The 25,968-nt window shown below is 31.8% G+C and overlaps 1 protein-coding gene across 5 annotated transcripts in view; it reads right to left on the reverse strand.

Moving 5' to 3' along the window:
• Pot1 (protection of telomeres 1) overlaps nt 1-25,968 on the reverse strand; it is a 105,708-nt gene that overhangs the window by 62,743 nt on the left and 16,997 nt on the right. For all 5 annotated transcript variants that reach the window (XM_046422445.2, XM_046422442.2, XM_046422443.2 and 2 more), the window contains 3 exons: nt 14,748-14,855; nt 12,704-12,751; nt 7,970-8,084 (listed from right to left, as the gene is read on the reverse strand). In XM_046422445.2, the coding sequence (XP_046278401.1) occupies nt 7,970-8,084; nt 12,704-12,712 (124 nt within the window). In that variant the 5' untranslated portion in view covers nt 12,713-12,751; nt 14,748-14,855. The remainder of the gene's footprint in view (nt 1-7,969; nt 8,085-12,703; nt 12,752-14,747; nt 14,856-25,968) is intronic.

The following is a 25,968-nucleotide window of genomic DNA, read 5'->3' on the forward strand; positions in this document are numbered from 1 at the left end:
ATTTAATATTTATAAAAAGAATTTTAGTGAAAACAATTATAGCTAGTGATATATAAAAGAATATACACTTTTCTTCTCTACGTAAATTTGAGTTGCATGAAGGTAATTTCCCTGTATCTAGTTGTATGTATATCCAGATGTTATTGAGATTGTGGTTCTGCATTTCTGAAACAACATTGCTATATGTAGTATTCTTAAAAGGCAAAGATGTGCACTGCTCCTATATATTTCTTTTAGTATTTTTTTGTGGTACCATTAATGAAGCTGATCCTCTCCTGAACACATACATGAGTGATATTTGTCTGACTCTCCTGCAGCACTTACTCCTGTTGAAGGATGAGTTCTGTCAACAAAAATAAAAATGTAACTGTAACTAAAACTGCAAGATGGATAGTTTATACCTGTACTGTCTTACAAGTAGTGAAGACATCTTGCTATGTCTGAAAGATGGATTTTAAAGTTTCGATGATTGCTGAGACAAAATTGATGACATTTATTTTAATTTAGTATTTCAGAAGAAACATATTCCATCTGTAATAACAGATAGTTCTTTACTAGCCATGAATTTTTTACTAAGGGACTGGATCCCTTAGTAAACATATCTTAGTAAACATACCTCAACTATCTGATTAAGATACATACACATATACAATAAATATTATAGTTACATGTGACATTCACTTTTGTGTGTGATTCAATAACATTATCAGAAGAAATTATGACTATATTCTCTAATAAATGAAAATTAAAAGTTATCAGTGTTTTTTAAACCAGCTACCATTTTATTCTACATTATCATTTTTAGGTTATTTTCTAAAATGATGTATTTGCTGAACAATTTATTACCAAAGTTTTAAGAGAAGAATTAACAACATATCAACACAATGAAGTTTTAAAATGATATCTTCTTCCACCATAGATGGACATTATTAACAGTAATGGAGCTTTTTCCTAGGCATACCAGGTCAATCAAAATCAACTGGTAAAACTGAGAATTTGGAAGAGGATCACTGTGATCACATTATATCCAGAAATACCCAGAAGGGCACATGTACGATTCAGGAAAAACCTTGGTGGTAAAAGGAGACTAATGAGGTTAAAGTATATGTATATACATTGGATGGGGTGGGATCATGGAGACTTTGAGAAAAAATAAAGTTGGAATGAAAATATCTGAAACATAAATTTGAACAAAAAATGCTCTGCTTTGACTTCAATATTTCCCTTCCTCTAAAACAATAAGTATCATAAAGATTTTTCCATAAAACAATCCTCTGAGATTTTCAGACTTGATTTGAAGTCTATTTCAACATTATGTCCAGATTTATTAGTCTTCAAAAGGTCTTTTGTACAGTGTAAAAAATGTACATTAATAATATAATGCTGAGCAGGGCTGGGGTTGTGGCTCTGTGGCAGAGTACTCACTTAGCATGTGTGAGGCAATGGGTTTGATCCTCAGCATCACATTAAAAAAAAAAGGAAAAAACCCACAAAAGATATTGTATCCATCTACAGCTTTAAAAAATTATAAAAATATATATGCTGAGCACATGAAAATGAGATTTTCCCCCCATACAACCCACTCAAGATCACACCTTCAGAGCAACCTCGATAACATAATTTGCATGTATTTATCATTATAAATAAAATGGCTTTGTAATATAAATTCAATGGGAATATCTTTTTATGTTCTCAGAATGACCTCAGGTCCTGGAATGCAATATATAGATAATATTTTACCAACAACATCCACTTTCCTATTTTTAATATCCCAGAAATATATGTTCCTCTTTAAAAAAAAATAGCCTAGGTTAACTGGTAATATTCTGTTCTTAATAAAACACAAAACAGTGTCATTAACTAATAATGGTGTTTTGAAATAGGTTAAATACAATAATATTAAATTTAGTTGAATTGAATTAAACAGGTGAACTGTGTTTTCTCCTACTCACTTTTTACTATCTCACAATAAACAGAAATTCATAGTTTTGATGTACTATCTTACATGTTATTTTGTTGATGCTGTCACTGATGCTTAAGGTCTTACATTATCATATGGCAATTCATTGGTTGGCTTTTTAATTTGAGAATTACCCAAGTATGTGGATAAAAAACTCAGCCTTCTAATTTCTTCATTTATTCTTTTCTTCAAGAGAAGTTGTAAGGGTAAAAAATACATGAGATATAACCTTTTAACAATGTGATGTTGTACTGTAAGCACAATATTGTACAATAGATCTCTAAAACTTTTTGTCTTGCAAACTGAAGCTTTATATCCACTGAATAGCAACTCCCAACTTTCTCTCTCCTCTGCTCCTGGCAATTACCATTTTAATTCCTATTTATGAGTGTGACTACCTGAGATACCTCATACAAAGAAATGAAATCATGTGGAATTTGTTGTTCTGTGATTGACTTGTTTCAGTTAGCATATTACCTTCAAGGTTTACCTATATTGTTGCATGACAGTCTGTCTTTCTTTTTTTGTAAGCTGAACAGTACTCCACTGTATGTACATGCCAATCTTCGTTATTCATCCCTTGATGGATATTTAAATTGCTTCCATAACTTATTTAGGGTGAATAATGATGCAATGAACAGCCATGGGAGTTTACATATCTTAGGAATTCTAATTTCAATTCTTTTGGATAAATATATAGAAATGGGATGGTGGATCATAAGGTCAGTTTGATTTTTAAGAAAATGTATTTTCTAGAATGGTTACACCATTTCACAGTCTCACATAGCACATAATTTCAATTTTTCCATACCCTCATCAACATTTGCTACTTTTTTTGATTTTTGGAAATGGTCCAGTTTTTTAAAATTTTTTTAATTTTCTTTTTCGTTATACATGACAGAAGAATGCATTTTGACATACCATAAATACATGGAGCATAACTTCCCATTTTTGTGGTTGTACATAAGGTGGAGTTAGACTGGTTTTTGTATTCATAGAAGAATATAGGAAAGTTATGTCCAATTCATTCTATAGTCTTTCCCATTTCCCACCCCGCTCCCTTCCCTTCATTCTCCTTTATCTAATCCAGTTAAATTCTATTATTCCCTCCTCCACCACTTATTGTGAGTTCGCATCTGCATATCAGAGAGAACATTCAGCCTTTGGTTTTTGGGATTGACTTATTTTGCTTAGCATAATATTCTCCAGTTCCATCCATTTACTGGCAAATGCCATAATTTCATACTTTTTTATGGCTAAATAATACTCCAATGTGTATATGTACCATATTTTCTTTTTCTATTCAACTGTTGAAGGGCATCTAGGTTGGTTCAATAGTTTAGCTATTGTGAATTGAGCTGCTATAAACACTGATGTGGCTGCATCACTACAGTATGCTGATTTTAAATCCTTTGGGCACACACTGAGGAATGGGATAACTGGATCAAATGGTGGTTCCATTTCAAACTTTTTGAGGAATCTCCATACTGCTTTTCAGAGTGGTTGCACCAATTTGCAGTCCCAACAGCAATGTATGAATGTACCTTTTCCCCCACATCCTCACCAACATTTATTGTTATTTGTATTCTTGATAACTGCCATTCTGACTGAAGCGAGATGAAATCTCAATTTTAATTTGCATTTCTCTAATTGCTAGTGATGTTGAACACTTTTTTTATGTATTTGTTAACCAATCATATTTTTTCTTCTGTGAAGTGTCTGTTCAGTTCCTTTGCCCGTATATTAATTGGGTTATTTATTTTTTTGTTGTTAAGTTTTTTGAGTTCTTTATATATCCTGGAGATTAATGCGCTGAGGTGGAGATGGCAAAGATTTTCTCCCAGAAAAAGGTAACTTAACAGACATGAGGTGATATCTCTCTGTGTTCTGATTTCCATTTTCCTGATGATTATGGCACTGAGTATTTTAATATATTGGATTGCTATCCCAATGCTTTCTTTGGAGAAATGTCTACTCAAGTCTGTAGACTATTTTTATTAATTTTTTGGTTTGTTGATTTGTTCTTGCTGAGTTATAAAAGTTCTTTATATATTCTGGAGATTAACCTTTTATCAGATGCATTGTTTATAAATATTAGCATAATATTCTCCAGTTCCATCCATTTACTGGCAAATGCCATAATTTCATACTTTTTATGGCTAAATAATACTCCAATGTGTATATGTACCATATTTTCTTTTTCCATTCATCTGTTGAAGGGCATCTAGGTTGGTTCAATAGCTTAGATTCCTACAGATCATCATCAATTCACTCTATTATTTCCTTCAGTGAGTGGAGACTTCCTAACTTGATATATTTCTACTTGTCTATTTTTGGTTTTGTCTCCTGTGCTTTTGGTGTTATATGTAAGAAACCATTGTTTTCCTGTGTTTTAGTATAGAAGTTTCACAGTTCCAGGTTGTATGTTAAAATCTTTAACCCACTTTGAGTTGATTTTTGTATAAGAGAATAATCTGATTTTATTCTTTTGTCTATGGTTACCGGGTTTTCCCAGTAACATTTATTAAAGACACTATCCTTTCTCTGTTATATATTCTTGGCAGTCTTATTGATGATCAGTTGACCATATGCATAGGTTTATTTCTGGGCTATTTTGTTTCACTGATGTACATCTGTCTTATGCTAGTATCTAAGGTTTTAATTACTGTAGCTTTATAATACATTTTGGAACCAGGAAATGAGAAGCCTCCAGATTTTTCTATCTCAAGACTGTTTCTGGCAATCTGGGGTTCTCTGGGGTTCCATATGAATTCTGGGATTTTTATAGAGACTATATTGAATCTGTACATCGCTATAAGTAGTACAGACCTTTTAACAATATATTAAAGTCTTCCAACCATGAACACATAATATCATTCCATTTGTTTGTATCTTCTTTAATTTCTTCCAGCAATATTTTATACTTTTCAGTGAGCAAATCTTTTACTTCCTTAGTTACATATTCCTAATCATTTTCTAGTTTTTGATGCTATTGTAAATGGGATTGTTTCATTTCTATTTGAAATTATTTATTGTTAGTATATAGAAATGCAACTGATTTTCATATGCTAATTTTTAATCTTGCAACTTTTCTGAACTCATTTATTACTTCTTACAGGTATTTGTGTGTGAGTGTGTCAGGGGTGCTTTCTATTTACATAATCATGCCCTCTGCAAACTAAGGCAATTTTATTTCTTCCTTTCTGATTAGGATGCCTTATTTCTTTTTCTGGCCTAACTGCTCTAGGTAGGACTTCTATGTTGAACGGAAGTGAAGAATGTGTGTACTTTGCCTTTTTCCTGATACTAGAGGAAAAGCTATCAGTTTGAATGTCAAGTGTTATATAAACTAAGGGCTTTTATACATAGTCTTATATTAAGTTGAGGTAATATTCTCTTATATCTAGGATGAATGTTTCATTCATAAAAGTACTGCATTTTGTCAAATGCTTTATTTGCATCTCTTGAGGTGGTGTGATTTTTATAGTTCATTCTATTATGATGATGTAATAAACTGATTGATTTCAGACACTGAAATATCATTGCATCCCAAGAATAAACTTTATTTGGTCATGGTGTGTCATGACATACCATGACATGAACATACAGTTCACTAGTATTTTGTTAAGGATGTCCACAAAAATTTTCATTATGGATACTGACATGTAGTTTTCTATTTTTTCAGTCTTTGATTTTGGTATCATAATAACGCTATATTCATAAAATTAGTTTGGAAATGGTTCTTTCTTTTCAGCTTTTTTGAAGAGTTTGAGGATTGGCACAAATTCCTCTTTAAATATTTGGCCAAATTCACTAGTAAAATTATCTGGTTTTGAGCTTCTTTCTCTTTGGGGGGAGACTTTTTGATTAATGACTCAACAGCTTATAAGTCTGTTTAAGTTTTCCACTTTTTCATTCTTATGTTTACAGAAAATCACCCACTGTTTTCTCAGTATCCTTTGTTTTCTGTGGCATCATTTATAATATTTCCCTTTTCAATTCTGATTTTGAATTTTTTTTCTTAGTGTAGCTAAAACTGTCAATTTTGTCTTTTCAAAAAAAGTTTTTTCTCTCAATGTTTTACTATTCTTTATTTCATTTATTTTTACTCTGATCTTGTTTACTTAATCCCTTCTGTGTACTTTGGGATTATTTCTTTCTCTAATTCTTTGTAAATTAGGTTGTTTATTTGTGCTCTTTCTCCTTTTTTTAACATAGGTACTTATTGCTACACAGGTCTCTCAGAATTGCTTTTGCTGCATCTCCTAAGTTTTTGTATGTTCTACTTTCATTTTTGTCTCTATTTTCTAATTTCCATCCTGATTTTTCCTTTGACTCATTGGTTAAGGGATATTATTTAATATGCCCACATTTAGTGAATTTCCTAATTTTCCTCCTGTTACTGATTTCTAGTTTCATTCCATTGCAGTTGGACATAAAACTTGGTATGTATTTAATCTTAAATTTGCCGAGTAGTTTAGTTACCTAACGAGTGGCCTACCCTTGCGAATGTTCTGTGTATATTTGAGAAGATCCTGTTATTAGTCTCTAGTTACAATAAATGTTCTGCTAGACACACAGATGCATGCCTGTAACCCCTGCTGCTCAGGAGGCTGAGATAGAGGATCAGAAGTTCAAAGCCAGCAACTGAGACCCCATCTCAAAAAAAAAATGGGGGGGGGGGTGTTGGGGCAGGGCTGAGGATGTGACTTAACAGTTAAGTGCCTTTGGGTTCAATCCCTGGTACAAAAAAAGAATGTTTTGTGTATGTCTATTAAGTCCGTTTGGTCTATAGTGTTGTTAAATTTTTCTGCTTTATTTAATCTTCTGTCTGGATATTCCATCTATTATTTAAAGTGGTCTACTGAAATTTACTGCTATAATTATGGCTACCTATTTCTTTCTTCATATATATCCACAATATTTGTTTCATATACTAGGAGTGCTAATGTTGGCTGCATATATAATTATTATATTTTCCCGGTGAATTGATCCTTTTATCATTATATGATGTCCTTTTTCTGTTGTAAGAGTTTTTGACCTCAAGTCTATTTTGTCTGATATAAGTGTACCATCTGTGCTCTCTTTGGATATCTTCTTGTTTGTTTCCACACAATAATCTATGTCTTTTGATTACAGAATTTAATCTATTTACAATGTCAGTTGTTAGTGACTGGGAAGATATATGGTCATTTATTTAGTTCTTTCCTGAGTACTGCAAGTCTCTCTTTTGTACTGCTTTTTTTTTTTTTTTCCTCTCTTGCTATCTTCCTTTATGTTTGGCTGAGTTTACATAATGACAAAACTCATTAATTTCTAATTCCTTTCTCATTTTCTTTTGTACATTTTTCAAAGGTTCTATTTTTGTCCTCATCACAGGGTTTACTTATATCATAACAATCTATATAATCTTGTAACAATTTATGCTACATAAAAACTTCTACACTTTTACTTCTTCTCCCAACAAATTTTATGTTATTGATATTATAATTTACATCTTTGTATACTATGTATCTGTTAACATATTTATACAGCTACAGTTATTTCTTACACATAGATTTTTCAACTTATATACCAGAATTAAAGTCATTTATGCTGTAATAGTACTGCCACAATACTGTAATATTCTGTTATCTGTTTACATATTTCCCTTTACCAGCAAATTTTATACTTACTTATGCTTTCATGTTACTGTTTGGCATCCTTTTAAAAATTTATTCTTAAACTAGACTCCTGAATCTAAATACATATTTATTTCATAAATTAAAATTGCTGAAGAACATGCATCAATGTTATTTGGCAATTATAAATGAGAATTAAGATTCTGTTCAAAGATTCAGGTTACTGAAGGAGCCTAATTCTTGCAACCAATATGCAGTTCTAGTACATAAAAAGCCCACCAGGACTGGCGATGTACTTCACTGTTAAAGCCCTGAGGTCATCCCCAGCTCCAGGAGGGGAAAAAAATAAACTACACTATATAGAAGTTGCACCAATTTTAATACTTACCAGTTCCTTTGCTTAGATATGGGGGCTTAAAGAATTTCACAACACCATAGACATTGACAATTGTACCACCTTTAAGTTGATTAAGGGGTGTATATATATAATTTGTTGCTGGAACCTGAAGAAAGAAAAGACAGTGATTACATTATTATTTACTTTTTAGAATCATATCATCAGTTATAAATGAGCAAATCTACATAACTGTATATTACCCTTCAAGAATCGAAAAGAAGACACAACTTTAAAAAAGGCAATTGTGCAATTTATAAAATTTACTATATAAATCAACTAATTTTCTTCAAAATAACTTGTTTAAACATTATACTTCTTCAATAATAAAGTCGAAAAGAGTACATTAAAGTATCAGTAACTAATGTATAAACTGAAACAGTATAGGAAATAAGAAACTCTTAAAATATGTATATCTTCTAAGTTAAAGAAAAAGAGTTTTACTAAAGAGATATGACACATAAGGCTGGGGATACAGCTCCATGGTAGAGCATGTGCTTAGTACAGACAAGTCCCTGGACTTGAATCCAGTATCCTCCCTCCCCTCAAAAGAAAAGGAATAATCAATAATAATGAGACTTTTCTTAAAGTCCTGATAGAGTGGTAAGAATACTGGTTCTATCAATAAAGAATTCTGTAACTTATAAGTTTAGGGAAAATGTTTTGTCTAGGGTATTCCCAAGAGTACTAAAGGCTCTGAGGGGGCCTGTCAGTAATTCAATCATTTTAGCCATTTTTACATTAATACTTTCCCAACTTATCTGGCAATGAAGTCATAAATGAAACGTAAAACCCACAGTTTATGTGTATCTATAAAGCACAATTTTAAAAACCATAAACAACTAGAAGGAAGACTGGTAGAGAAAGGGAAACAGGGGAGGAGAAGGGAGGGAAAGATTAAGGACTGAAGGGAAGCAAATTATATTCCACAATGATTAGGTCAAAATAAAACCAAATATTATGTATAACTACAACACACTAAAAAAAAAGCACAACAAAATAGTTATCAGAAAAAAAAATTTTAAAAATGAAGTCTATGAAATTTTGGATTTGGCTTGTAACTTTATATCACTTTAACAGTTATGGTATAATTTCTCTTTCTTTTTTCCGAAAGATTTACTGAAATAACTACATAAGTGTGGTTAAAAAAAAAAAAAAGTCATTTAGGAGACTATGAACATCAAGAAGGATGCTAAATGTTGATATGACTGCAAGGTTCAATTCTAAAAGGTTTCAGCTGGGTGGTGCCGTCATCCACCTGCCTCTACCTCCACAGAAAATCGATTATCCATCACTCTGAAAGGAAAAATTTTAAAAACTCAAATAAAAACAAATGAATTCATTTTTTCCAAGGAAGATGATTCCTTGAATCACACATGGAAGAGTAGGGCTTAGAAGCTGCATTACACTTTTAACATAAAAGAAAGCTGTAGCTCATCAATGATGAAAGAACACAGGTCAGCAAAATAAACAGAAAGAAGACATGTGCCTTGGTTGACAAAATGACTGGATGTAATATTCTATCTTAACAAGTTAGCTTAATGCAGAGATGAAGGAGGAATGCTAGCATAGCTAAATGGATCATCCCAGTTACTGTACTTGTTAATTCATGATGAAAAATCAACTTATGAATTATAAATTTGGCTTTCCAGGTAATCAGACAGTACATGTGTATGTAGCAAGTAAACTGTGTTTTTTAATAATATATTTATAAATTGATGTTTCTGCTAATATTCTCGTATAAGTTTGGTTAATGTACGTTTTTTGGCATGGGGGACTGACCACAGGGGCTCTGAATCACTGAGCTGCATCCCTGGAACTATTGTTTTTTTTTGGTACTGGGGACTGACTCAGGGGTATCTGACCACTGAGTCACATCCCCAGCCCTATTTTATATTTTATTTAGAGACAGGGTCTCACTGAGTTACTTAGGGCCTCACCATTGCTGAGGCTGGCTTTACAACTCCCAATTCTCCTGCCTCAAGTCTCCAGAGTCACTGGGATTACAAGCATGAGTCACTGAGCCTTTTTTTTTTTTTTTTCTTTTCTTTTTTTAAGATAGGATCTCACCAAGTAGTTTAAGGGCATGCTAAGTTGCTCAGGCTGGCCTCAAAGTTGGGATCATCCTGCTTCAGCCTCCCAAAACGCTGGGATTATGGATGTGCACCACTGCACCTGGCAGTTAATGCCCTCTTAAGAGAGTACGTATTTGGAAAGACAGCAAATAAACTTACATAATAATTCCCAATAAAACTTATCTGAAAAATCTGTCTCCATTGCAGACAATAAAATATGACATTCCATAAGAAATGATTGTAGTGGAGACACCCAAATCAATGTTATTTTAAGAGACAAACGTATGTTGGGAGGGATGTGGTGTGGTTAGGAAAGAAGAATGATAAGCAAAGGTTTTCTGAAGGGTATAACTAATGTAAATGTGGAAGGACAACAAAGAGAGAACAACACTTACAAGAGATTGGCTATAACATTAAATAATTAGATATTCGAAAATAGTTTGACAAAATTGAAGCAAATGCTATTTCTAATATTGATAACAATAAACATATAATATTTACAGCAAGCTACCAACTTCTAGGCTGATAATAGGACATAGTACTTGTTATGGCAATGCCTTTGGACACATTATTCTACAAATAATTGCAAAAAACTACATCATCACTTTCCAACAGATCCTCTGTGAGAATAAAAATATTCCACAACAACACTGTGGTTACTAAGAAATTTAAATATGACTAGTGCAAATTAGAGTAGTCTGAGGAAGTCCCTTTGAGAGGCTGAAATGTTCCTAAGCAGCAGAGTGTGTGTTTAGAAAATCCCTTTGAAAAGATATTTACAGGAAGGAGCCAATTAAGCAAAGAACAGAAGTTAGGAATGAGCTAAGTAAACTAAAGTACATGTATGAAGACACGAATTGGGTGTCAACCTACTTTATATACAAACAGAGATATGAAAAATTGTGGTATATATATATATATATATATATATATATATATATACATACACATACATATATAAAATAAGAATTATAATGCAAAAAAGTGCATGTATAAAGACATGAATTGGCGTGAACATACTTTATACAAAGATAAGAAAAACTGTGCTCTATATGTGTAATAAAAATTGAAATACATTCCGCTGTAGTGTATTTAAAAAAAAATAACATCAATTAAAAAAAAGTAAAAAAAAAAAAAAGAGAGTCCAAAGTAGAGAAAACAAATTTGGTATGTTTGACAATCACTGTCAAACATATGGCTGAATTATACAAAGTTGGATAGGAATATAGGGATTAGTTTATATGCTAAGCCTTTAGATCACAGAACTGGGCCAAATATTTTTAAATCCTGAAGACAGTATAAGATGAAATAATTGTTTGGTGTTACTTGAAAAGGGCAATCCTACCACTACTGTAAAACAACACACTCTATTTCCTAAATTCTAAAAGACTACTGGTCCAATGATACATTAGACATTAAATAATACATTCTGAGGAAAACTGCCAAATCTTCTTAGGAAAATAGTAAAAACCTCACCAACAATAACTGGATGCTTTGCTAATATAACTGCAAAGTCCAATACTCAGTTTAAAAATGTGAAAATGAGCATTAGACTCAGGAAAATAAAGTTCAATAAACCTGTACTTGATTTATTTAAGAGGTCTGAGCTTTTTGGAAAACTATTTTAGAGATGTTCCTCTTATTTCCTTTTTATTTGCAGGCTCAAAGATATACCAAATAATTAAAGTTGATTAATCTATAACAATTTTAGGAAATACAAATGCCAGGGCTACTTCACATTCTAAAAAGCACATCTACCCTCCTATTGTTAGTTTCCCCCCAAAATGATTTTAATTATATTACTATTGATATGGCTCGGTTGGTAGAGTGCTTGCCTACCATGCACAAGGCCTTGAGGTCAATCCCCAGCGCGCGCACGCGCACACACACATACACACACACACACACAAAATTCAAAACCTGTGTCTCATATTCTTTTTTTTTTTTTTTTTAGGAAAAAAGTCTCTATTCTCTATTTGCCTGAAGCTTTATTATTCTCTATTAACTGAAGGTTTAAAAATATAGGCATATCATAAATGTTAAATTAAATTTTAACAATATATTATCTTTCCAGTTTCACTCAGCCATAAATAGCCTACCTGTCAAAATGGGAACCTTCCTACTGCTATAACAAAATTTTATAAGAGTGAAAATATGGTATAAAAAGAAAAAGCAAAATGTATCACAAATATAAAGAAATTCTTTACTTAAAATTATATAATTTATCAAATCATAATTCAGCACATAATAATCTGTTCATACATAACTTGATGAAAAACAAAAAATGATTCTTCCTGTAATTAAAATTATCAAAAATCTCATTGTCTTCATATAGTAAAAATCTTTTTAAATTAAATTTTCTTGTGTATGTATACCTTATACAAAGTATCAGTAGATATCCAGATAATAGAATAAGCAGATATTAATTACTAAGTAAATATGTTAACAAATAGAAAGCTATCAGATATAAAAAAAAGGACTGCATTTTTTGATACTATTTCAAAATCAAGACAGTAAGGCAGACTAATTCAAAATCAAAATATAAAGTAGATGGACTAAAAAGCAGATATAAACATGTGTGTGTATCTCTGTGCATGTCTATGTGGATGTAGTAGGTATTATGTATTCTAAAATAACTAAAATATCATCTTACCAAAGACATTGGTTCTGTAGAAAAATCTCTCACAGATTTGACATAAACCTGAAAAAAGAGAGAGGGTTTAGTTGTATGCAAACTATCTCTAGTGTCATCAGACATTAAACTGTGGTAAAATTAATACTTAACAGTACAATATTCAAACTCACTAAAATGACAAGAAGTTATAGATTATATATTAAGAATAAAATGTGCTGGGCAAGGTGGCTCATGCCTATATACCCAGCAGCACAGGAGGCTAAGGCAGTGGGATCACTAGTTCAAAAACATCCTTAGCAACTTAGTGAGGCCTTAAGCAACTTAACAAGGCCCTGTTTCAAAGTTAAAAAAAAAATTTAAAGCCTGGGAATGTGGCTCAGTAGCTAAGTACCCCTGGGTTCAGTCCCTGGTACTACAAAAAAGAAAGAGTAAAATGTATTAAATTTTCATTAAAAAACTCAAATTTGAAGTATATCAGTATTTAGTCCTCAGGAAAAAATATAAAGAGCATACAATTCTCAGTCAAAAGGAAGTGGAAAATCAGAATTAGTGTTCAAAACTTCTGCACAGAACCCTGGACTTTACAGAAAAATAAAATAAAGGAAATGTAGTAGAGATCACTTTACCTGTAAATCTAACCCATATTCAACCTAATTTATTTATTATAATATCAAATAAGGCCACCCATAGCCCTTGAGTTGCCTTTGTGCACACTAGGAGAAAACAATCAAATAGTTGTATGACTTGGTCAACATATGATTTTGACCAAAGAAGTAGTTTTCCAGTATGTGAAGGAGAAAGGAGGTCAAGAGTAAGAAGTCATTGTCACAAAGACTAACCCGGGAGAAAATGTTTTACTTAATTAATTTAAAATGAAATCAGGTCAACTATCGAAAGTACCTAATGGGATAATTACAAAGAAGAGGGTGAGGTCTTGAATGTCTATGCAGTTTTCTAAGTTTCATTTTAAAAGCAATAATATGTTGATCAGGATATTTAAGTCAACAAGTCAACAATGGATTGCATATATGATGATGGTCATGTAACACAGCCTTGTGACATAGCAGCCATCTGAGCTTGTGAAAAGTACATTCTAGGATGTTTATACAACCATAAAATCACCTAATAATGCATTTCTCAGAACATATGACTATCATTAAGAAATGCATGACTGTATCCATACAAGACCTTCCTTTTTCAGAGTCATTCTAAACATTTTGGGTTTTTTTAAACTTGAAATAGTCAATTGTTGTGGATCAGAAAATGACACTCCAAAATATACAACTTTGGACCTCAAGCTGAGAGGCTATTTCAAAATCAGACTGTAAGGTAGACTAATTCAAAATCAAAATATAAAACAGATCGACTAAAAAGTAGATATAAATATGTGTGTGTGTGTATCTGTGCATGTACATGTGGATGTAGTAGGTGTTATGTGTTCTAAAATAACTAAAATATCATCTTACCAAAGATATTTGGTAAGGAACAGCAAATGCTTGGAAGAGTTTTCTCTGAAGTTAGTTTCCTTATTTACTCAAAGACTAGACCTCCCAAAAAAGAACATAATTACCTTCAGATCTTGGTATTGTAATTTCATTAGCCATGGAAGATTAAACTCAAATCATAGAGGAAGAGATTGAAAAAACAAATATTACGTTAAGAACCCAAAATATATTTGTATTAATTCACTGACTCCTTTCCAGACATTCTCCCTCCATAAAAATCCTTTTATACTCCCCTAAAATTGCAGATAGCTCTCCTCCCTCCCTCTCTCCAATAGAGGTCTTTAAGTCTCAAACAGCTTACATGTCTTATTTTGTATGGCTCCTGTAAATACATTCACATTAAAAAATTTGTACATTTTTTCCTTCTATTAATCTGTTTGTTTCAGCAGATTCAATCACTGAACTTCAGAACTGAAATATGAGCTTTCTATACCACTAAAACAATTCAGTCAAACTAAATTTATCTACTGATTTCCAAGAATAACATCTCTATCCCATTACTTCAGCTCAGTGAAGCTACAATATATATGGTTAGAAAATAAAAGTTGCATACTTACATAAACAATTGATTTGAAGTTTTCAAATGCTTTCAAAAATATGCAACATTTAGTGTCTCTGCTTGTAGATGCTGACAAAACAATAAATCTAGCCAATGCAATGGTGTCCTACATATGAAAAAAAGTTTGTTATTTAATTATGAAATATCTATAACCCTGAATGTTATACAAATCATTATTTAAAAACAGGAATTACTTCTATAAAATGGAAAACTGTTTAACCTAAATTGATTTCATGCTTATTGAATATATGTTTTAGACTAATACCTCCTTTGACCCTGAACTTCTACAACCATAGAAAAGAATAATGTCCCACTTCATGGCCCAGGAAAACACTAACAAAATCACATAGAAGATTTTTTTTTAGTGGGACTGAAAAATCATTGTTTATCTCAGCTTATATAAATAAGCTGTATAATTAAACACAAGATAACAAATGGGTTAGCAGTATTAAGAATAAAATTTCAGAGCTGAGAGACTACATTGAAAAAAGCATGTCTTTAGTGTAAAAACTCTATATTAAAAATTACATATGTATATAAATCCAGAACATGATATAAAACTAGGAAATTTCCAGTTATAACTAAGAAGAGATATATTAAACTTATGTTTATAAAAGTAAGAAGAAGCCATTCTCCATTTATTTGTGTCATTCTCCATTTATTTCTATCTGAATATTTTTCAGATACTGAAACATAAACTGAGTTCTGTCTTGTCCATTGTACATATTTTGTTTTCTTATTCTTCTAATTTTAATAACAAATCTTAAGATGTATAAAAATTCTTGGACTTTAGGTCATCTTCCATCAATAGTTTTAATCTCCATCAAATGAAAGTCTACATAACTACATTTTGCTTTATATATACAAGGGCATGGTATTAGCCCTCAGAATTTTCTATTCCGTTTCATAAACTAGGTTCTAAGCCCCTGGAAGACAAAGGGTTATGTCTTATTTGATTTGTGTTTACAACTGACCTCAGACCAATAAATTCTGATTTAAATGAAAACTTAAGATTTTGGTTAAAGATTCAAAGTTGTTTATTCAAATAAACATGGTATCTCTCTCTCTCTCTCTCTCTCTCTCTCTCTCTCACACACACACACACACACACACACACACACACACACACCAGTATCTTATGTTATTCTTTATTTGACTTAAAAACATTTTCAAAAATAAACAGCATGAGGAAAAAAAATTCACCAAAAAGCAAAAGATAGGACAAAGATGGACATTTTTGTCTCAAATTTTCAGCATAAAACTTTATAAATGTCTTTCATAATACAGAAAATATTTTATGAATAAATGATTAAAAGCTGTGAGCTAGCATTCATTAAAAATTTCTCAATTTATGTCAATATTAGCTACACATGATTCAGTAAGAAGTTATAATTCTTCCCTGAGCATATACTTGTCAACATGGAAGTCATCAAACTTTTTTTAAAAAGTAAAGTTTATTATAAGCACAGATTTATATGTGAATATGTACAGAGCATGCACACACACACACACATAAATTGCTTTGAAGGCCCTCAGTGATGTCATCTCATCTGAGCCTACTTCCACTTATTTTCATCCAATAAATATTTCCTTCAATATTTTCATTCATTCTCTTATAAATCTAACACTTTTCCACATCTATTCTTTGCTTATTCTAAGCTCCCATGAATAATAAACATTTCCCCATTTGTGTATATTTAACTTTATCTGTTCTTCAAAGTCTGAGTTATAAATGCTTCTTCCTGATAAGGACTATCTTAAATTACACCTTTCCCAGAAGGGAAAAAAAAAAAAAAAAATCTTCCTCTGATTTCTCCCATAGAGCATTTAAACATTCTTTGTACTCAGTTACTTCCAAAGTGTAAACTTAACACCTCTAGTGCCATGTTAAAGCCCATTAAGCTCTTTTTTTTTTAATACCTTTATTTTATTTATTTATTTATGTTTGGTTTTATGTGGTGCTGAGGATCGAACCCAGGGCCTCACACATGCCAGGCAAATGCTCTACCACTGAGCCACAACCCCACCCAACCCATTAAGCTCTATAACACTAAAAATAATGTCTTATCCACGTGTACATCCCATGAGTCACTGACAGGTTTCTATTCACAGTAGTCAACAAAGATATTATATGAATTAACAGTGGTAAAATTGAAGTACACATCAAACAAAGGAGAAAAAAATGTCTCTTCAGATCTAGTTTCCATGAATTCATATATTTTTATATTTATTCAAATACACAGAAAATAAGAAAGATGAATATTTAATATAAAATATTAGATTTTATATTCAGTAGATTTAATTGAAAATGAGATTTAATGTGTAGTGCTCTAACTTCTAAACTTCTGAGAGGTCCATACTGAGGTCATTCAAAAAAGAAGAGGAATTACTTAGTTTGGTGCCAAGAGGACATACTGATACACAAGAGCAGTTATCTCAATCTGCTGAAAAAGTGTTAGGAGACCAGCTTGAGAAGAATACCATGTTACTAAATTTGACCAGGCTTACTGATGCCTGTGCACAAGCTATTAAAAGTAAATAAATATACAATCAGTGTAATTGAAAACTAGAGAAGTCATTTCCTTTTCATGACTGCTCCATCCTTCACTGTGCCTTAGATAGAGTGATTCCATGTCACTGAACAATTCCCTGTTTGGTTTACCCAAGAGGAATGTTTACTGCAAACCAGTCTCGGGGTGGGGAAAAAAAAAAAAAAAAAGAATGTAAACAGTATACATGTTCTTAACTTAAAGAAATGTTCTTCAAAAATTAACAATCAACAGGCAAAAAAAAAAAAAAAAGAGCCTACATATTGTGTGAGTCTATATAACATCATGAAAAATGTAAAACTATGAAAACAATAAAGATAAAATGATCAGTAGCCTGGGATTAGGAGAAGGGAAGGATGCCAAGGCAGAGTACAGAAGATTTTTCAGCAGTGAAAATCCTCTGTACATACTATAAATGGTAAATATATGTGAATATATATTTGCCCAAACCCAAAAGTGAACCCTCATGTAAACTACAGACCAGGTGATGATATGTGAAAGTAGGTTCATCAATTTTAATGACTATCTCACTGTAGAGGGGGATGCTAATAGTGGAGGAAAGCCTACATGTGTGTAGGGAGGATGTAAAAAGAAAATCTCTGTAATTTTCTCCTATTTTTGCTGTGAACTTAAAACTGCTTTTTAAAAAAGTCCTTTAAAAATTCTATCAGACAACTCATTTGTACATTATTAACAAATAGGTCTTAATATGTTCATGTCACTTAATGAACAAAGCAATCAGTGGTGAAATAAGCAAATTAATAGATGAACAACAAAAAAGGTAAACTGTAATAACTGGTGCTGGAGAGAGGAGCCTTATTTTTTATTATGGCAACCTGCTATTTTTATAACATGATGATTGAGTTGAACACAAAGTACTGTAGAAACTGATCTCCCCTTCTTCCTGAATGAGTGAGCAGATGATTCAATATTGAAATCAGTATCCTTGGGCATAACTGAATGAGCAGTGTTTGCAACTGCCTCTGTTTGCAATGATGCTGTGTTTTGGTTGTGTTCTGAAGTTTTGGAGCACTACTTGGCATCTCCTTTCTTCCATGGAGCGCTCACCATTCAAACATGACAGATTTGGTAAAACGCTAGTTAGGTTGAGTCTTGCTTGCCTCCACTTGGTCACCATTGTATGAATCCAATGGTTGTTTTGTTTTGCTTTTTGTTTTTTTTCCTGGCTTTTTTTTTTAAACAGTTTTCAGCTGATGTTCATGAAGAGTGCAAGTATTTAGAATTGTGCTACCAATAAAAGGAAATCCTAAAGAAGTACACTTCTTTACAGAGCTGTGTCATACCATCTTTTGGACCCTTTGCTGGAAAAGTAGAATCAAGTCTCAAATAATTGCCTTTTTAATTGTATCCTCTAGTATTATAGATATAGGACAGTACAGTATCATACTCTGTGAATGTAAAACCTCTTGTACTTGCCTTATGATATGCAGTAGTGACTATGCTTTAACAGAGCTGTTTTTAATAATGTTACTCCAGAATGTTTTCTTTTCAGGTCATGTCTGAGAAGCTAATAAGAAAAAAAATGGTGCCAGGTATCACAACACTACCAGAACTTTGCAGTTTTCTCCAGTTTTGTTTTCTTTTTGTTTTTATACCTCCCCCACCTTTAATGGAGTGTGACGGATGTCTCTATAATTATGTTGATATGACTGAAGAACCTGGATAAGCTGTTGTTGTATTATGTATATATATAAAACATATTATAAATGAATTTGAAACAAAGCATTTGTTTTAAAATAAAAGATAAGAAAAAAAGAAAAAGAAAAAATACATATTATATATATATACATATATATAAGATATATGTATATATATATATACACATATAATATTGAATTTTTGGAAACTTTAGCTATACTGTCAACTTTGGAAAAAGTATCCCAATTTACTGTGTTGAGATGGCATTGTACAGAAACTAACAGCCATATTGGTCTAGAAAAGTTAAACATAATTTTTTTCCATTTATACAGGGGTAACACACTGTATCAAACATGCAAGGTTTTATCTACATGGGTCTGATTGCAGAAACAAAGTATTTTATAAATAATGAAAAAAATAAATTGTAAGACTAAAGAGTTAATTTGCTAATTTTTAATAGATAATAAATTAAAAATTCTCAGGCTGTTAAATTTCATGAGCAGAAAAAGGGCACAGAATATATAAAATAACTGATAGTCTAACAAGAAAAATACATATCTGATTTTAACAAGCATCAAGTAATTTTTCTATGCTGACCTTGCAGATCTTATTAGGTTATCTTATTATTTTAAACAATGTTAATACAGGGTTCAGCAAGAAACTAGGGACCTGATGGCATTAACCGTATAGTGATTAGACAGAAAATGTTTCACTAACATAAAAAAAGTATATTTTTTGAGAATTACCAGCTATTGGATTGTGTAATACACCACAGACAATTATGTAATATCAGCCTTAAAACCCCAAATCCTATAATGGTCTATAATTACTATATGATCCCGTAACCACCTCCCTCACCAGTCATATACTAGTTGACTCAATCTGATATTCTGCCTTCTAGTATTCTTTAAACATTCCAGATGCTCACTCAGGACCTCTGCATGTTATTCTCATACTGAGTCACTCTCTAAGTACCCTGTAGTCATTTTTCTATAGCTCTTCTCAATTTGTTACTTAATGTTCTTACTATGAATCATGTCTGTATGAAGTGATCGTAATAGTTGGCTAACTCCACTTTTCTCCACTCCACATCATGTTCCATGAATGAAAGGCCCATGACTATCTTATTCACTAATTATCTCCAACATCTAACATAAAACATAAAAAAATATTCATGTATTTGAACAACTACATAAATAACCAAAGATATGAATACTCGCAAACTCAGATACACGCATTGTACAGCTTCATAAACCTTACATAAATTGTACAAAGCTTACTTCATAGAATCTTAGCATTTTGCATTTTAGAATTGATAAGAACCTCAAAGATCATCAAACACCTTCATCTTTCAGATAATAAAACAAGGGCCAGAAAGCATATTAAGAATGGCCTAAAGTCACTTATAGATAATTAGTTATAGACTAAGACAGGAACCCAGATCTCTTGACCTCCATGACAGACACTACTCTACCTCCACTTTTCAAAACAAGGATAGAAAATCTATCTATACATAAATGTCCATAAATTGACAGTTTTGTAATAAAATATTTTTTTAAAAACTTAACACTTTGGATAAGTCTACCCATATCAAATATTAAAACTTACTTTAAAAAATGAAAGCTAAAACAGGAGGTTCAATTAGGACATGTATATTTCTTTAATTTAGCAAAGCAAGGATTAAAATCTTGTTAAAATTAGTTTTAGAGTTTTAGGAATTGAGTTTTACTCAAATATGGAATTAACCTTATGAAGACAAACAATTGACAAGGCAGACATAAGAACAAAGTTAGAAAAGTTAATTTCTTTGTGCAAAAAGTTTTAACTTTGCATTGCAATTTTTTTTAATGATGATACCATAGTCTCTAAATTAACCATGACCAGATGATCAGCACTCATGAACTGTAAGTCCAGAAAGAGTATAAACTGTGACCTAAGTTTTACCATATTTAAAGAGGGAGAAAACACTGACTTACCATCTTTAACATCATGTTATCTCAGAAATATTAATTAGCTGTCATAATCCTATTATATTTTCATAAACAGCTATATAAAATTTATTTTAAAAGCAAAAAACATTTTTCATGTGTCAGGTAAAATACATTCAATACCTAATATAGTGTTTATCACGTAGACACATAAGTACATGTTCTAAAAAAATCACTATAATTTTTATATAATGCTTTTTAAATAAAAAAATAAATGTAAGCTGCTTAAAGAGAATAAAAATTAAAACATATTAGAAATATAAACAGAAGATTCCAAGTATTATACACTACTATGCATTTATTTTTGAAATGCTTCTATAGGATACCTAAGTATAACTAAGTGAAAATAAATCAATTTTCAAAACATGGGTAGCATTTGTTCCACTTCCAGACCCTGTAATCCCTTTTCCCTCCTCCCTTCTTCTATTCCCCATGCTCTATTCTACTGGTCTTCCTTCTATTTTTTTCTAGTTGCAGTTGTTTTAAATTAGTGCTTTACAGATATACATAATAAGTTAAATTCACCTATATGCATATATGCACACAGCACAATTTGGTTAATTTTATTCCACTGTTCCTCTCTTTTCCTGACCCTCATCCATCCTTCTCAATTACCTTTCCTCTGCTCCACTGATATTGCTTCTATTTTCATGGGATTTCCCCCACCCGTTTATTTCCCTTATTTTTGTCTACCTTCCACATACAAGAGAAAACATTTGACCCTTGACATTGTGGGTGTTGCTTATTTCATTTAGCATGATATTCTCCAGTTTCATCTATTTACCAGCAAATGACATAATTTCATTTTTCTTTAAGACTGAGTAAAACTCCATTGTGTAGATAAACATTTTCTTTATCCATTCATCTGCTGATGGGTATCTGAGTTAGTTCCATAACTTGGCTATGGTGAGTTTCTCTGCTATAAACAATGATGTGCCTGTTATCACCACAATATGCTGATTTTCGTTCTTTTGAACAAATACTGAGGAGTGGGGTAGCTGGGTTATATGGTGGTTCCTAGTTTTTTGAGGAATCTCCATACTGCTTTCCAGAGTAGTTGGACTAATTTGTGGTTCCACCAACAATATAGAAGTATACCTTCTTTCCCCCCACATCTTTGACAACATTTATTATTATTTGTATTCTTGATATAACTGCCCATCTGACTGAAATGAGATGAAATCCCGGTATAATTTTAATTTGCACTTCTCTGATTATAAGGGATGTTGAACATTTTTCATAAGTTTGTTGGCTACCCATATTTCTTCTGTTTATTTAGTTCTTTTGCCTATTTATTTATTTATTTTTGATGTTAAGTGTTTTGAGTTCTTTATATATTCTGGTTACTAACTCCCTGTTAGAGGACCATCTAAAAATCTTCGTCCATTTCATAGGTTTTTCTCTTCATGCTTTTCTTTCTTTTGCTGTGCAGAAGCTTTTTAATTTGTTGCAATCCCACTTATTGACTCTTGATTTTATTTCTTGAGCATTAAGGGTCTTGTTAAGAAAGTTGGTACTTGCAGGGATAATGTTGAAGTGTTGAGCATGTGTTTTCTTGTAGCAGTTACAAAGTTTCTAGTGTAATTTCTAAGACTCTTACCCACTTTGAGTTGACTTTTGAACAGGATGAAAGAGATCCAGTTCCATTTTTCTACATATAAGGCATCCAATTTTGCTAGCACCATTTGTCAAAAAGGCTACCTTTTTTTCCAACAGTTTTTGGCTCCTCCATTGAGTACCAGATGGCTGTATCTATGTGGATTTGTATCTGTTTTTTTGTTTTGTTTTGTTGTTTTTGTTTTGTTTTGTTTTGTTTAAGTCTCATTGGTCTTCATGTCTATTTTGATGCCAATATCATGCTGTTTTGGTTACAATAATCTGAGATCTGGTATGGTGATGTGGTGATGCCTCTGGCATCGTTCCTCCTTTCTCAGTATTGCTTTGGCTATTCTGGTTGACTTATTTTTCCACAAATCATTCATGAAATACAAAGGGAAGGGGGACACTTGACAAATTCATTCCGAAAAAATTCAGACCAACATCATTGATGAATATAGTTGAAAAAATTCATAATAAAATATTGACAAACCACATTTAAAAACACATGAGGAAGACAGTACAACATAATTGAGTAGGTTTCATTCCAGGGATGTATTGTTGGTTCAACATACAAAAATCAATAAAAATAATCTATCACATAGAGTCAAAAACAAAAATCATCTCAATATAATCTGAAAAAGTATTGGACAAATGTAGCACCCATTCATGTTAAAAATGTTAGAGAAACTAAGAATAAAAGAAACTTTCTCCCACACTGTAAAGGCTACATACAATAAATCCAAGGTCTACATATATTTAACAGAGAAAAACTGAAAGCATTTCCTCTAAAATCAGGAACAAGACAAGAATGCCCACTCTCACCACTCCTATTCAAGACAGTTCTTCAAACTATCAGAACAATCAGGCAAGAAAAGAAAAGGAATACAAATAGGAAAAGAAGCCAAATTATGTTTGCTAATGACATGATCCTTCCTTTAGAAGACCCAAAAAACTCAACCAGAAGACTTCTAGAGCTGATAAATTCAGCACAGTAACAAGATACAAGATAAACATAAGTAAATCAATCATTTTCCTATACTCCAATAATAAATCTACTGAGAAAGAAAGAATGAAAATTATTTCATTCACAATAACCTAAAAACAAGCATGAGGAATAAATTTAATTAAAGTGGTTAAAGATTTCTACAATGAAAAATATAGAATATTGAAGAAAGGAACTAAAGAAGATCCTAGAAGACATAAAGGATATTCTTGTATAGGAAGAATTAATATTGTAAAAATGGCCATACTACAAAAAGCATTATACAGATTCAATGCAAGCTCTACCCCATCCAAATCCAATGACATTTTTCACCTACTCACATTCTAACTTTTATTCATATTCTCTCTCCCTGTCTTTCTAATTCCATCATTTCTGAATACCTTTCTTCAACAAACGATATCTCAAGTCTTCTTACATGCTGAATTTTTTTTTTTTGGTAGTGCTGGGGATTGAACACAGAGCTTTGTGTATGAGAGGCAAGCACTCTACCAACTGAGCTGTGTCCTCAGCCCACACTGAATTCTTAATAACTCAAAACAGTCATCTCAAATATTAATTAATTAAACTGATAAAAATCCACACCTCAAAGGTAGCAATAATAATAGTAATGACAACAGGGACTGACCGGAGCTACCCATAAACAAAGTGCCTCATCATAAAAGACAGTTTTATAGTAACTTGCTTAGAGCTATTAATTCTTAGCCTAAATGGCTTGAGTAAGAATAACTGTATATGGGCATTGTTTTTTTCTATTTAATTTTCTAGTCCCCTTCCCTGATAAAAGACTGCTATATAACACTTCTTATTTAGTAGATTTGTCTCTAGAACTTCTCTATCACACCAAGTACATTAAAACTTTATCTCAATGAGAATCTTTAAACCTGCATCTAAAATTAGTTTTCATCCTGGAAGAAATGATCTGATGACCTATCCATGAGTTTTAAACTGTACAACACCTACCTGACTACCTCAATCCCAAAGAAAGATTTTAAGAAATCACTGGTTTAATAAGAGATTTGCACAAGGAAAAAATATTACTATTACTGATTCTCCTTTTGTTTGTTTAAAACAGAAATTAGGAAAAAATTAACTGATTTACTGCCTCTTTAGAAGAGCTTTGGCAAAAATAGATTAAAACTTTAGCAATATATCCACAACACTCTTTTACATGGAAAACAAAACAAAACAAAACCCAAAGTTTTTTTGAAATGGATCTTTAATCTAGACTTTAAAGTCAGGTTTTGCAAAAACAGCACCACTTCACAAGTTAAACTCAGATTAAACTTAGATATGTGCTGTTCAATACAGTATCAACCAGCTATATGTAACTATTTAAACTAAATAAAATTTAAAACATTATTCCTCAGCCACACTAGCCACATTTCAAGTGCTTATTAGCCACATGTAAGTAGTAGTTACCGTATCAACAATGTGGATGTAGAACATCTTTCTATCATTGCAATAGTTTAGATGATGCTGGTCTAGGGAACTTAGTCACTTAGATTCTCATTTTCAATTACCTATCTATACTGTCCAAATATTGTATAGCAGGTTTGCATTATTAGGCAAAATATAAACAATGTAAAACTTGCCACTTCTATTCTTAAGGATTCAACTCAGTAGAATTAATTAAAAATACAAAGTTACGCAATCATCACCTCTATTTCCAAAACTTTTCAAGATGGCAAACACAAACTTTTCAACTGTCAAGCAGTAATTCCCCATTTTAACCTTCTTTCAGGCCCTGATGATCTCTACTTTTCCTTAATTTCCCTAAAGTCTCTATGAATATGTTCTTTCTACTTATTAACTAGAATCAAACAATAGTTGTCATTTTTTATCTAGCTTATTTCACCTACTTTAATGTTTTCAATGTTTAAACTCACTGTAGTGTATATCAGAAGTTCGTTCATCTTTATGGCTAATATTCTACAATATATACATACACACTTTGCTTATCCATTCATCTGTTGATGGACATGTAAACAGTTTCCGCCATTGCTGACTGAGGTAAATAATGCTACAATGAAAACTGGCTACAAGTGAGTTTCATTACCTGTTTTTAGTCTTTTGGTTATACACCTAGATCTAAGATTGCTGGTCATACACTAATTCTGTTTAGCTTTTTGAGAAAATACCAACCAATTTTCTACTGTGACTGCACCATATTACATTCCTACAAGCAAAGTATATAAAGGTTCCAATTTCTTCAGATTTTTATGAACATTAGAACTTCTGTGACTTTTTTATTATAACCATCCTAGTGGGTGTGAAATGGTATTTCACTTTGGTTTTAATTTTTCTTATTCTAAAAATCAACAATAGTATTCATATTTTTCATGCAGTTCTTGGTCATTTGAAGATCATCTCTAGAATTTCTTTATATATTTTGGACAGCAAATCCTCATTAGATATTTCTCC

Source organism: Marmota monax, unplaced genomic scaffold (genome assembly GCF_021218885.2).
Source record: "Marmota monax isolate L192 unplaced genomic scaffold, Marmota_monax_Labrador192_F-V1.1 WCK01_AAM20220418_F8-fsc00027, whole genome shotgun sequence".
In the NCBI taxonomy this organism is placed as follows: domain Eukaryota; kingdom Metazoa; phylum Chordata; class Mammalia; order Rodentia; family Sciuridae; genus Marmota; species Marmota monax.